The 13,088-nt window shown below is 27.7% G+C and overlaps 1 protein-coding gene across 1 annotated transcript in view; it reads left to right on the top strand.

Annotated features, from left to right (window-relative positions):
- The window catches only part of Dyrk3 (Dual-specificity tyrosine phosphorylation-regulated kinase 3), a 33,190-nt gene extending 26,084 nt beyond the window's left edge, over window positions 1-7,106 (top strand). Inside the window, exon 3 of the mRNA XM_075362442.1 lies at window positions 5,958-7,106. Within this exon, the coding sequence (XP_075218557.1) occupies window positions 5,958-6,511 (554 nt within the window). The 3' untranslated portion in view covers window positions 6,512-7,106. The remainder of the gene's footprint in view (window positions 1-5,957) is intronic.
- Window positions 7,107-13,088: the final 5,982 nt, after the last annotated feature.

The raw sequence follows: 13,088 nt of genomic DNA, 5'->3' as shown, positions 1-13,088 counted from the left end.
TTAAAAACAATGTATAAAACAAATAATAAAACACATAAATTATGAAGACCCTTGTGTAACAATAAATCAAGATAATAATTATCATTTAGAAAAACAAGGAGTGTATAATTTTAATTGCGAAAACTATGACTTAAAATATATAGGAATGACAAATCTGTCTAGGAAGTGGGAGAGAGAGAGAGAGGAGAGTGGGATATGAGAGAGCTCTCCTAGTCATACTTTCCTGTCTAGGAATATCACTGGTTACTTTACACCACTGGAATCAGTTAATAAATACAAATCTGTGTAGCTAAAGTTAAAAAAAAAATTAAGAAGTAGAGTTGAATTTTTACTATCAAGGATTAAATAAGGACACGGAAAATTATGTGTGAGTTTTTATTAACGTTTTTCTTCTGTTGCACCTTTTATTTGTGATCAGATAGCTCCTGTAGTTTGAGACTGAATATATTAATTTCTGAAACCATTATATTTTGTAATGCTCTGTATTAAATAAGATGCTTGTGTTATTGTCAATTGTAAGTTTGCATTATTTTTCTACACAAGATGTTTCATTACCAGAAAAAGGTAGTTTTAATGAAAGCAGCACCTTGTAATAAGTTTTATTTTTACTTGGATAAGCAAATCTTAAATTATTATCACCCAAATATAATAAAATCTTGAAATAAATAAAGAAAGGCGCAGTGGAATTCAGGAATTAAAGTTCTCTGTTTAATTAACATTGATATACTGTGCAAATGTGATTTTTTCCTTTTTGAAAAAGATCAAAATCTCTGCTACTAAGTGAAACTATCATAAAGCTCAACCTCTCTTATTTTTCTAATGTAAGCAGTGGAAAAATGGTACTGCAATTCTGCGAATGGAGTTGTTAACTAAGCAAGCTCAAGCATCATCAAGCTCAACCTCTCTTTTTTTCTAATGTAAGCAGTGGAAAAATGGTACTGCAGTTATGTGAATGAAGCGACAAGTTAATAATGGAGCAAGACAAATTAAAATAAACTATTCAGTTTTTGTGGACTGAAGGGGCATTATTGATTCAACAACTTGATGCTGCTTATGATCTAAATAGGATGACTATTGGCACTTTCAAAAATGATGTAGTGAATTTAATAGCAGTTAAGCTAGGTGATTAATGAACAAAAAACTGGGGTGACTTTCCTATCTGCAGAACTTTATGAATTTAATAATATTTTTGTATTATCTATTAATCACTTCTTCAAGTGATTAATAGATAACATTTTTCTTCCAAATCTTGATTTGGAAGAAAAATGTTTTGCATGGAAAATTTGGGAATAACCTCTATATCAGTGGTGGCAAACCTATGATCCATGTGTCAGACATTGACCCACAAAGTCTTTTTAAATGAATCGCGCATTGATTTTTATAAAACTATTTTTATATCATAGAAAAGAGAACAGACTTTCAAAATATTAAAAGATTAAAGTATAAATATCTAATGTCAAATTTATAAAAATAGATATTTCTAATGGATGTTGACTAACTGATTTTCTATATTGCTGCACCTGTGTATAACTCACAACAGTCTGTCATAAACTTGGCGCTCATATTCATTGCATTGTAGAACAGGGATGTACCAGATTGCGGTGTTAAACTAATGGCAGCCTTGGTGTTCACGTCTATAAGTGTTTAATAATTCAACTTTATTATTATTTTTATTAAATTTTCCCATCTACATATGTGTTATTAATAAGAAATTTCTTATAAACTTATATTCTAAATATAAATATTTTTATTTGTAGCGCTTTACTATGTTAGCGGTTAAAAATATAAAATCAAATGATACAAGTTCCAGACCATATCAAATGTTGAATAAATATGGTGTGATTGAAAAGAATAAAATGACTGTGTGTAATTTGTAACAAAAAAGTCGCTTCATTTACATACAATGTAAAAAGACATTTTGAAAAGTCAAATTCAAATCTTGGCTTCTCAACAGACAAAGAAAGGAGAGAATATTTTTTACCAAAGAAAAAACAAAATCGTTCACAAACCAGTGTTTTAAAAACCTTTTTGATTCCAAAAAATAACATTATAACTGCTAATTTTCAAGTAGCCCATCGCATCGCTCCCCATGGGAAACCTTTTTCAGAAGGAGAATTTGTAAAACAAGTTCTTTTAGATTGTAGTGTTACTTTGTTTGTAGATTTTAAAGAAAAAGACTTGATTATAAAGCTAAATGAGTTAGCGATAAGTTGCAAAAGAATTACAGATCGAGTAATAGAATTAGAAAGAAATATTTCTTTGCAAATACATAACAACTTAAAGTATGTAGAAGAAATATATTAAACTATTTTAGATGAGAGTAATGATGTTAATGGTTATGCACAACTAGCAGTTTTTTCTTGGTATAGATCAGGCAATATAATGAAAGAAGAGCTAGTGAAATAATAACGTAGAAAGGGAAGTGTACCGGTCTTGATTTTTTTTTAAAGAATTTGATAATGCGTTTAAAGAAATGGATATTGACCTACAGAAAATTGTTTCTGTAACAACAGATGGTGCATCTGAAATGGCAGGAAAAAAACATTGCTTTTATTCAGCAGCTTAAGCAAGATATTAGACAGTCTGTGATTGAATTCCATTGTGTAATACACCAGCAAGTTTTATGTGTGAGCAAGGTTTAAAAACATTTTCCAATGTTATGCCGGTTGTAATAAAAGTTGTCAACTTTATAAACTCAAAAGGTCTTAATAAACAAGAATTTTCACAATTATTAGAGGAAATTGAGTACTGATATTCTGGGATTTTGATATACAACAATGTTCAATGGCTCAGTTGTGGTCGAGTTCTTAATCGGTTTGTCAATTTATTAGAAGAAATATCTTTTTGAATGAAAAAAAATTCATCATAGTTAATGATGAATTTTCAACTATAGATTGGTTAAATGATTTAAAGTTTGTATGTGACATCGCTCAGCATTTCAATGAACTGAATAAAAAATTTCAGGGAATTGAACAAATTATATTAATGTTTGAAGTTATTAAAATATTTGTGACAAAACTTGACATCTTCCTAACAGATCATTTTATATCGATCCTGCTTCGTCCATCTTTAGTAATTCTGTTTCCCAAATAACAAAATTCTTCTACCTCCATAATCTTTTCTCTTCCTATTTTCACATTCATTGGTCCATCTTTGTTATTTCTAATACATTTCATTACTTTTGTTTTGTAGTTGTTTATTTTCATGCGATAGTTCTTGGGTAGGAATTCATCTATGCCGTTCATTGTTTCTTCTAAATCCTTTTTACTCTCGGCTAGAATTACTATATCATCAGCAAATCGTAGCATCTTTATCTTTTCACCTTGTACTGTTACTCTGAATCTAAATTGTTCTTTAACATCATTAACTCCTAGTTCCATGTAAAGATTAAAAAGTAACGGGGATAGGGAACATCCTTGTCGGACTCCCTTTCTTATTACGGCTTCTTTCTTATGTTCTTCAATTATTACTGTTGCTGTTTGGTTCCTGTACATGTTAGCAATTGTTCTTCTATCTCTGTATTTCTAGATCTATAAATGCCAAGTATGTTGGTTTGTTTTTCTTTAATCTTCCTTCTACTATTAATCTGAGGCCTAAAATTGCTTCCCTTGTCCCTATACTTTTCCTGAAACCAAATTGGTCTTCTCCTAACACTTCTTCCACTCTCCTCTCAATTCTTCTGTATAGAATTCTAGTTAAGATTTTTGATGCATGACTAGTTAAACTAATTGTTCTGTATTCTTCACATTTATTTGCCCCTGCTTTCTTTGGTATCATGACTATAACACTTTTTTAAGTCTGACGGAACTTCCCCTTTTTCATAAATATTACACACCAACTTGTATAATCTATCAATCGCTTCCTCACCTGCACTGTGCAGTAATTCTACAGGTATTCCGTCTATTCCAGGAGCCTTTCTGCCATTTAAATCTTTTAATGCTCTCTTAAATTCAGATCTCAGTATTGTTTCTCCCATTTCATCCTCCTCAACTTCCTCTTCTTCCTCTGTAACACCATTTTCTAATTCATTTCCTCCGTATAACTCTTCAATATATTCCACCCATACAGAATAAGAACCTAATATTAAGAAACTAACAGCAACAAAAGAATATTTCATAATATATATATATATATGCTTTTCTCTATTCCTTGTTCATTCAAATACTCAGAACAGAGGCACTAGTAAGCATGGTGTTGTCACGTGGTGTGGTAATTCATGGTATCACCCCACTGATATCAGTTTTTTGATGTCGACCTTTATTTTTTGCTCTTCACTTGTAAAAGTAAAAGTTTTAAAACAAAAAGGAAACATAAGCCTTTTTAAAGGATTTTAAAAGTGAGTACCAAAAAAAGGGTCAACTGTCAAGTTTTTCTGAACAAATTTTTGGTGTTTCCAAATTATTGGTCTCCTTTTTGCCACACCCTCCCCCCCTTTCTGAGTGATGCCACTAACTTGGTGACCCATGGGCCAGTATTAAAAAATATAATGAACAAAATTTGACCCACTTCTCAAAAAGGTTTGTCATCACTGCTCTAAGTAGTAGATGATTCTATATTTTCTATTTTACTAGTTACACAACTACTTGAAATTTTTTTTCAATTTATAATCATGAGAAGAAAGGATTATTTGGATATCCATCTATACTTAATAAAGACATTAAATAAAATTTTAAAATGTTTTTGAAAAAACGTATTTAATGATCTTGCAGTTCATATAGTTTTTTAGAAATTCAAATTTTGGTGTACCAGTAAAACAGTTAATCTATCAGAATTTATATAAAAACTTAATGTATAAAGTATATTAGCATTTTCTGTTAAAGTATTTATAAACATCTTTCTGATAGTTTCAATAAAGTGACAGTTTAAAGAAATTTTTGTTTATTTCAGTTAAGTAGAAAATTTGTTTTTACATTTACCATTTACGCTTTTTTTTAACTATTATGATATGCAGATAATTTCATAATTTTAGTTAATTGGGTAAAATATACTTGTAAGGAAAGAATTTCCATTGATACTGTGAGTCTTTGCCACCTGTTATAAAGACTACAGTTACTTCATATGAGTGAAGAATATAGTTCAATCTTGTTATTGAATGTACAGCCATTTCAGTGTCTAATATTGTGAAAAAGACTACTACTCTTTTCTAACAATTGGCTGGGATTTCCATTAGTTTTTTTAATGGAAATTCTATGCTTCACAACCCCCTTTTTTCAACTTATTTTTAATTAAATTTTTGAAACTATGTACATACTGTAAGTATGTTAAAAAAGGTCATGGCTTGTTAAAACATTACATACATAATAACATAGCTGCAGTTTGTTTTGTTAAATTTATCTGATATCTAAGGGTCTGTACTGGGAAATAAAACAAGCAAGCCGATCCTTGCGATGGCAATTCAACACTAAACATAACATTACTTTTTTATGTTATCAATGTCAATGAATATATTATTTATGTAGATCTCCAAATAGTGACCAAAATATTAAGTTTGTAATTATTAAATACTACAGTGAAATACCATTGAATGACGTAAGATAAGTATTGCATAAAATATTGATAAGTATATATATATATATATAGATGTAGATAGATATATTGATATAAGTATTTGATAAGTATTCTATAAGTTAAGTAGATATTTATATAATTATATTTTCCACTTACCAACATTCATTAATAGAAATATGTTCAAGCTTTCGGAGATTAGTATTCCATCCTCAGCAACAACAATAATATACTTTATAAGTGTTATTTCACATATATCAATAATTTTAATGAAATGCATTTTAAAAATAAATATAACAATTGATCGTCAAGATTGATCTTGGTGTACTATTTTGTCAGTTATAACATAGATTTTATTTATGTTTTGTGTGTATCAGGAAACTATTTCGAACAAATAGGAAACTTCTTACAAATTTTTTCTTTTATTAAAATACGTTATTTAAATTTTGCAGGGGAGGATGAAGCAGATCAACTGGCCTGTATCATAGAACTTCTGGGTATGCCTCCTCAAAAACTTCTTGATGCATCGAAACGAGCCAAGAACTTTATCAGTTCAAAAGGGTATCCGCGTTACTGTACTGCAACAGCACATCCAGATGGTTCAACTGTCCTTACTGGGGGTGTGTCTAGAAGAGGAAAACCACGTGGTCCTCCGGGATCAAAAGAACTTTACCGTGCTCTAAAGGGTTGTGATGATCCGCTCTTTTTAGACTTTGTTCGAAGGTGTCTCGAATGGGATCCGGATCAAAGAATGACCCCTCAATCAGCTTTACGGCATGCTTGGTTACGTAGAAGACTTCCACGGCCTCCTGCAAATAATGATTCTGCTTCATCAGCAGTCATGCGAACTCCTGCTCAGGTACGCAATAATAACACAATTGCCTCGACCAACAAACTAAGAGTTCAATTGTCTGATGATCGGGCCAGTACAATGCATTCCCGCCATTCTCAGTTTTCATCAGGCAAACTACCCCAGCTTCCGGCAAACACAGTGCCACTGACATAGCTGTCGTAAAGTGACATGTAAATTGAAGTTTTTGCCTTAGTGTGATAAATTTACTTTGAATGTTTTCAAATGTAATTATATGCAGTGATCTCGTCTTCGTCTGACATTTGACTGTCTTAATTTTATGTGTTTGTATTTGATGTGAATTTTGTAATTTTAAAAATATTCTAAAAGGTGCCGATCAGTTGCATAATTTAGTCACTATATTTTATATCTCTAATGACCGATAAAACAGGTGTATTTTATTAAGCTGTTCAATTGATTTATCATTAAAAGTAAAACTTTTATTAAGTGGTATATGTTATTTTCAAAGCTGTTATAAATTTTATGTTTTGACACTTAGTTAATAATATTAATTAGTTAATATAACTTAACAAGTTCAAATTTGTGTAATAGGTCAGGTGTAAAATTGTTGACCGCTTGCAGGCAAGCTGTAAGGTATGAAGTAGTAATTGCTTAATATCTGCAGTATGCAGCTTAAACCTCATCAAATGAGTGACCTTTCTTTTTTTTAATAGATTTAATTCATGTTATTTAAAAACATAATATTTTAATTATCAAATGAAAGCCTAATTTGATTAAGTCACTGTGCCATTTGCTGAATTGAAATTTGTAAATGACAAATTTTAACATTTCTCTATTTTAGAATTTGACGTGAATTTAAAATTATTTTTATTACATTCTTTTTTAATTCTTTGTTAATAAAATAAATTCAAGAGTATTTAACCATCTTTTTGTTTATTTTAATGACTAGACAAATGTTACATTTATGAATTATCAAATAATTCATAAATATACATAATAAATTTAATAAATCAATTATAATGTTTAGTTTATTAGATTTTGGTAGGAATTCTTTATATATATTATATATATGTGTGTGTTTATATGTTTCTGTCCATTTGTGGTATTAAAATAATATTTTTTTTTGTAACCGTGTAACTTTGAAATAAGGTGATTTATCGTTTTGAAGAGAGGACTTTCAGATGCTAGTATCCATCATCAGTACTTGAGGTATTATGAATTTTATATTTAATTAATTATTTGGGTTGACAATATACTACTGTTTTTTTTTCTTTCAGACCCTCTCTTCTGTCATGACCAGGGATCAGTCATAGTTTTTTAGTCATAATATAATATATTAAACAAAAATTTCATATAAGATTTATTTTTATGAAGGACTGATGATGGGTATTAACCTTTGAAACCATTTTATTAAGCTATGACCTTTACTTCAGAGTAACTGTGTACATGGTTATAAAATGTGCTATTTTATTATTATATTTTAATTGATAGACATTTTTAAAAAATTCTATATTTATTAATCTGCTTCAATGTGCTGGACAGGCTGTGATGGGGTAGGACGTAGTGGTTATTGCGCAGATGCAGCTGATTTTTTTCAACTGAAATATTAGTCATTCTTGTATTTAGCACAAGAGTGAATAATGTATTCAGTTGTAAGTTTTCTGAGTTATAGCATCAAGTTGATAAATACTTTTTGACGCACACCAATTTGTTAAAATGTGTTTTAGAATGTAATATTTGAAACTGGCTTTTCCTTTGCGTCATCTGATTTAAATGATGATGTTTAAAGTCAAAAGCTGCAGTTAAATTTCATCCTATCACTTTTTTTAAATTGTTTATATTGTTTGAATTTATTATTACAGTTTGAATTTATAAATTTTTTCATAATCTTGTTTATTTTGTATTTGTAATAGAAGTATGATTTTCCTATTGGTTTCTTCTACTTATACTTCCAACTGTCACATCTTCTTTCCCTTTTCTTGTCTTTGCGTCGATCAGTTTCTGTATTATCTGTTTTATTATTAAAAAAAAAACAAATAATTAATATTTATTATTACTTATGAGGTTTAAGTATTTTCTAATAGAAAGTAAACAACAATCAAATAAGGAAAATTATGTGATTGATTTTGATTCACAATCACTTATTAATAAATCAGTATTACTGTTTTATAGTCTGTTTCAAAAATATGGTTGTTAAAAGAGTTCTTTTTTTTTCAAGTAAATGATAAAATGAAAATTGATAAACGTGAACTTAGTTTCTTAAAATCTTTGTTAATATGTGAATAATAATAATTTTCACAGTATCAGGTCATGTATGAAAAGTATGTAAGAATTTTTATTTATGTAATAAGTGACATTAAAGGTGTTAATTTATTTTATTATTAGTTAAACATGTCATATTCATATAACTTATTTATAGTCATTGTTTTCATAATATATGTCTTGATAAATACATCTTCATCTTTGATTTGCTTTTGTCATTTTTTGTTTATATGATCTTCTTTTAATTATTACTATCTGTTTTGAATTGTTTATTAAATTTGTTTACAGTGAGACCTGTTTTAGCCAAAATCTTGGCTATATCGATCGATTTTCTAAGTTCTGAATTGTTAAAAATGTAATTATATTATCTGTAACCTTTATGAGCAAATAATCATCTTAACACAATACAGAAAGGCGGTGTCATTTTTACTGCGCAGTTATTATGTACAGACCATAATTTGTATAATATGACTTCACCAGATAACGTCCAGTATGTTAAGACAGAACCTTTTAATTGTTTCTCATGGAATATCTTACAAGTATGTTGTTCAGATGAATTATGAGTATATAAAAGTTATACTAACCGATCGGTAACTAGGTATGATCCAGATTTCATATTACACATTCGGGAAGGATAGTCGCTTGTCCTCTCAGCAGTTTTAAATAAATCCATAATTTTTCCCTAAAAATATGTACTTTTATTCTGATCCGCTTAGAGAACAGTTCTGAAACAATTTAATTAATAAGAGCAAGAAGTTTTTGTTTTAAAATCTTGAAATTGTCTTTAAATCAGAAGTAAATGTGTTTAGCTTTTCAAATTGTTTAGTAATTTTTAATTAAAAATATTTTTTTATAATAAAGTGTGATTTCATCTACGAAGTGTAGATGAAGAAATGTAAGAAAAATATAATTTTATATTAGACATGAAGAATAGATTTGTCTGATACTAAGAGTATATGATCAATTTGTTTTTCTAATTTGCATTTAATCCCTCATAATTAATTATATCTTGGCTCTAAGCATATATTTGGTGAAAGAACTGTTGCAGCTGTGCTATTACTTCCTCAAATATATGGATACACACGCTTACAAACCAGGCACTACTTTCTTTTAAGCAAAAACACACTGCCAATCGTATCTGATCATATCTTGAACAGGTTTTACTGTATAGTAATTTTATTACACTGTATAACATTCTTGTGTTTATAGAATTTTATTTATTCAGTTATTATATGATGTTGCTCAGTTTTTGTTAGGATATTTTAGAAAATTTCCTATTAAGTTAGTTTTTGTCTGTATTTTGTACGTTGTGTGATTCAAATCGCATTTTTGAATGATACATTTATTATAAATTAATTATGTTTGTTATATTATTGAATTTGTAGTTATATTTATGTATTCTAATTTTTATGTTCATTTTTATGCTGGCTCTAATTGTTGTCATAATAAATATTGGTATTTATTTAAGTTTTTCTTTTGCTAAAATTAAAATTTTTCGTTTGTAGACAGCTTCACGCAATAAGTGTGTATTTTTTATTTAAATTGTTTCAATTTAGTTGTGTGTTCGTTTTATACACAGATTTATATTTAAAATTTTGATTTTATGTAATACAAATTTTTTTTTTTTGTTAAGTATAAATTTAAATAGTTTTAAGTATAATATGTACATTATTAATGATTTTTTTAAATTCTTGTTGTTTTCTACATTTATTTTTATGATGTAATTGTGTTTTCTTACTTCTAATATCTGCAATACGTAAGTAAATTCTAGTGAGGTTATATGTCATCTAAATTTATTGAATTACTGGAACTCAGATGTCTCTTAGTGTTTTCTATTGCATAATTTAAAAATTATACTTATTAGTAACAGTTCCTTTGATAGTTGTGATATAAGTAATGAATTGAATATTGAATACCAGAGGTCATATTTTTGATCTAACACCATATCTAAAAAAACATTGATCCAGATAGGGAGTCGTAAGTAAAAGTTAGAAGTGGCATTTTAGTTTCGGTGTGTGAAAAATTTGTTACATTGATGTCTATTGAATGCTGGTTTGTAAAACTCATTCTTTAATGCACAGTCAAAGTCACGTAAAGTTAGTATGGATTTTAGTGATAAGTTTTTTTTAATAACAATTTTTGTCATTAAATTATGAATTAATTTCACAAGATGTCTGTGAACTGCTCTTTTCTATACACACAACACAATATACTAACCTTCTATATGGAGTATTAAGTAAATAGAATAATTTTGTCTTGACTATTTAAAAACTTCTTTATTGCCTTTTCTTTTTTTGTTACGATCTACTTCTTTGATAAAAAAAAAAGGAAAAAATAGAAAATTATTAATTTTAACAAAATTATTATATTTTGCTGCTAGGATTCAGTTTATTAAAGTGTTTACTGATGAATAAATGTGAATAGCATATTAATATTCTTTTTCTACTCACGTTTCATGTTTATAAAATAATAAAAATTTTAATATGATATTGTGCAAATTTTTCATTGTCTGATATCTAATGGAACTAATTAAAAACAAAACTTAAAGCGAGTTCAGAGCCTAATGTTATATAGGTATCCCATTTTTCAGAGATAAAATGAAAACTTTTTAGATCGGTTAATTCTTCTAATAGTGGTTTTTATTGTTAAATCTAATAAAACTATGTAATTGAACATTTATGGATACATGTTCTCAACTTACACATGCATAAATTATCACATGCATTATCCTCTTATACTATAAACTGATGTGACATTATAGCTTTGAAAACTTTGTGTACACTAGATGAGTTAATTATACAAATTTAACAATAAAAAACATATTAATATAGTGATAGTTTTTTGAATTATAACAAAATAATGTTTTGTAAGAGTTTTGGTTGTATTGGATTCTGTCTCAGTAATATCAGAAACTTTAGTTATGAAGAGATGTAACATCTAAGGTTTTTATTTATACCAGACTGTTGAACAGAAAGGTTGTTAGACCAAGATGTGTAATATCCCTAGCATTAACTCTACTAGAAGTTAAATCTGTAGTATATATAGCCATCATTGAATCCTGAGAGAGATATCAACATTATCACAAATGGAAGTTGAAAGAAAAAAATTGTGAATTTCTCTGAATGGTTCTAAATTTTGAATTTTGTGGGTGTGCTTTTGACCAAATACTTTGCATAAAAAATAAACTCGACCTGGCGTAAGGAATAATTCATCAACATTACATGAGTGGTGAAAAAATTAAAAAATTATAATCGATTGATGGAGAAATTTTAAAATAGTTTCTAAATATATTATTTTTTTTGTTGAAAATATTTTTATTTCTTATTTAATCTATGATGAGTATATTTTTCATATTATTAGATCTAATTTATATATCTTGATTTATTTCTCGAATGTAATGTAAACTTCATGTAATCACGTCGACTTGGATGTTAAACATTTTATTTTTGAGGCTGTGATCTTTGGTGTTATTAAATTACTATTTTTTTCTGATCCAATACATTTTAAATAAACTTTTGTTTTTTTCTGCAGACTTCAAAAACTATCATTTTTCTAGGGATTGCTAATTGAGTTTCGATACTTTGAGTTGATGTTTTGATGTTTTTAAAAATGTGAAATTTTAGGATATCAGTTATTTGTATTTTATGAATTTCTGTATTCATACATTGTTTTATTAATTATATGTTCTTCTTATTCATTTGTTGCTCATTTTAAAATACAGTTGGTTAAATTATAGATTACAAGAAATTATGCTAAATGGTTATTGATAAGATAGCAAAGGAATTGCCTAAGAGCCATTTACTGGAAAAAATGTACATTTATAACTTGATGCACATTTTAATTGGTAATAAACTATCATCATTAGTATGTGTTCAGAGTGATAATTGTTTGACAAGCAAAATGCTCATCTTATTGTATATCTCTTTTTTTTTGTAATAAGTATCTTTTTGTTTTTACTTAACTTCTGATTATTAAGTCAGCAAAACGGAATATAAATTTAGTTGGATAAAGCTTAGGATTATTAAATAGATCTTAACATTATAATATCAGTTAGACTGGGTAATAAATAAATGTAGTTTTAAATATTTTTTTGTTTCTTGTCATATTAAAAAATTAAAAGTTCTGTTTTTATTTGTAGGTAACTGGTAATTAAATATCTGTAACCACAGCTCTTGTTGCATTAATCATTTAGGTATTGAATATTCGGTTATAGTGTAATTTTCTGAGCCCTGTAATAATTTCTTGTAAGTTCATTGTATTTAAATATATATGGTATTACAAAAAGGCTTAGCATTATGTAGTCTTGATTATATGTTGTATTGTTTTTGTATATTTAGCTTTTGTATTTATAACATCTCATTGAGATATTTTTATTTTAATATATTTTCATATCTGTTTATTGTGCAAAAGTTTTACTAATTTTTGGTAAATAATGACATTTGAATCTAGTAAAATTTCTTCCCTGTGGTATAGTAGATTTTTTTGTTTTATACTGTATGTTACATTTTTT

Source organism: Lycorma delicatula, chromosome 4 (assembly GCF_047948215.1).
Source record: "Lycorma delicatula isolate Av1 chromosome 4, ASM4794821v1, whole genome shotgun sequence".
Classification (NCBI taxonomy): domain Eukaryota; kingdom Metazoa; phylum Arthropoda; class Insecta; order Hemiptera; family Fulgoridae; genus Lycorma; species Lycorma delicatula.
This window is presented reverse-complemented; position numbering and strand designations above follow the sequence as displayed.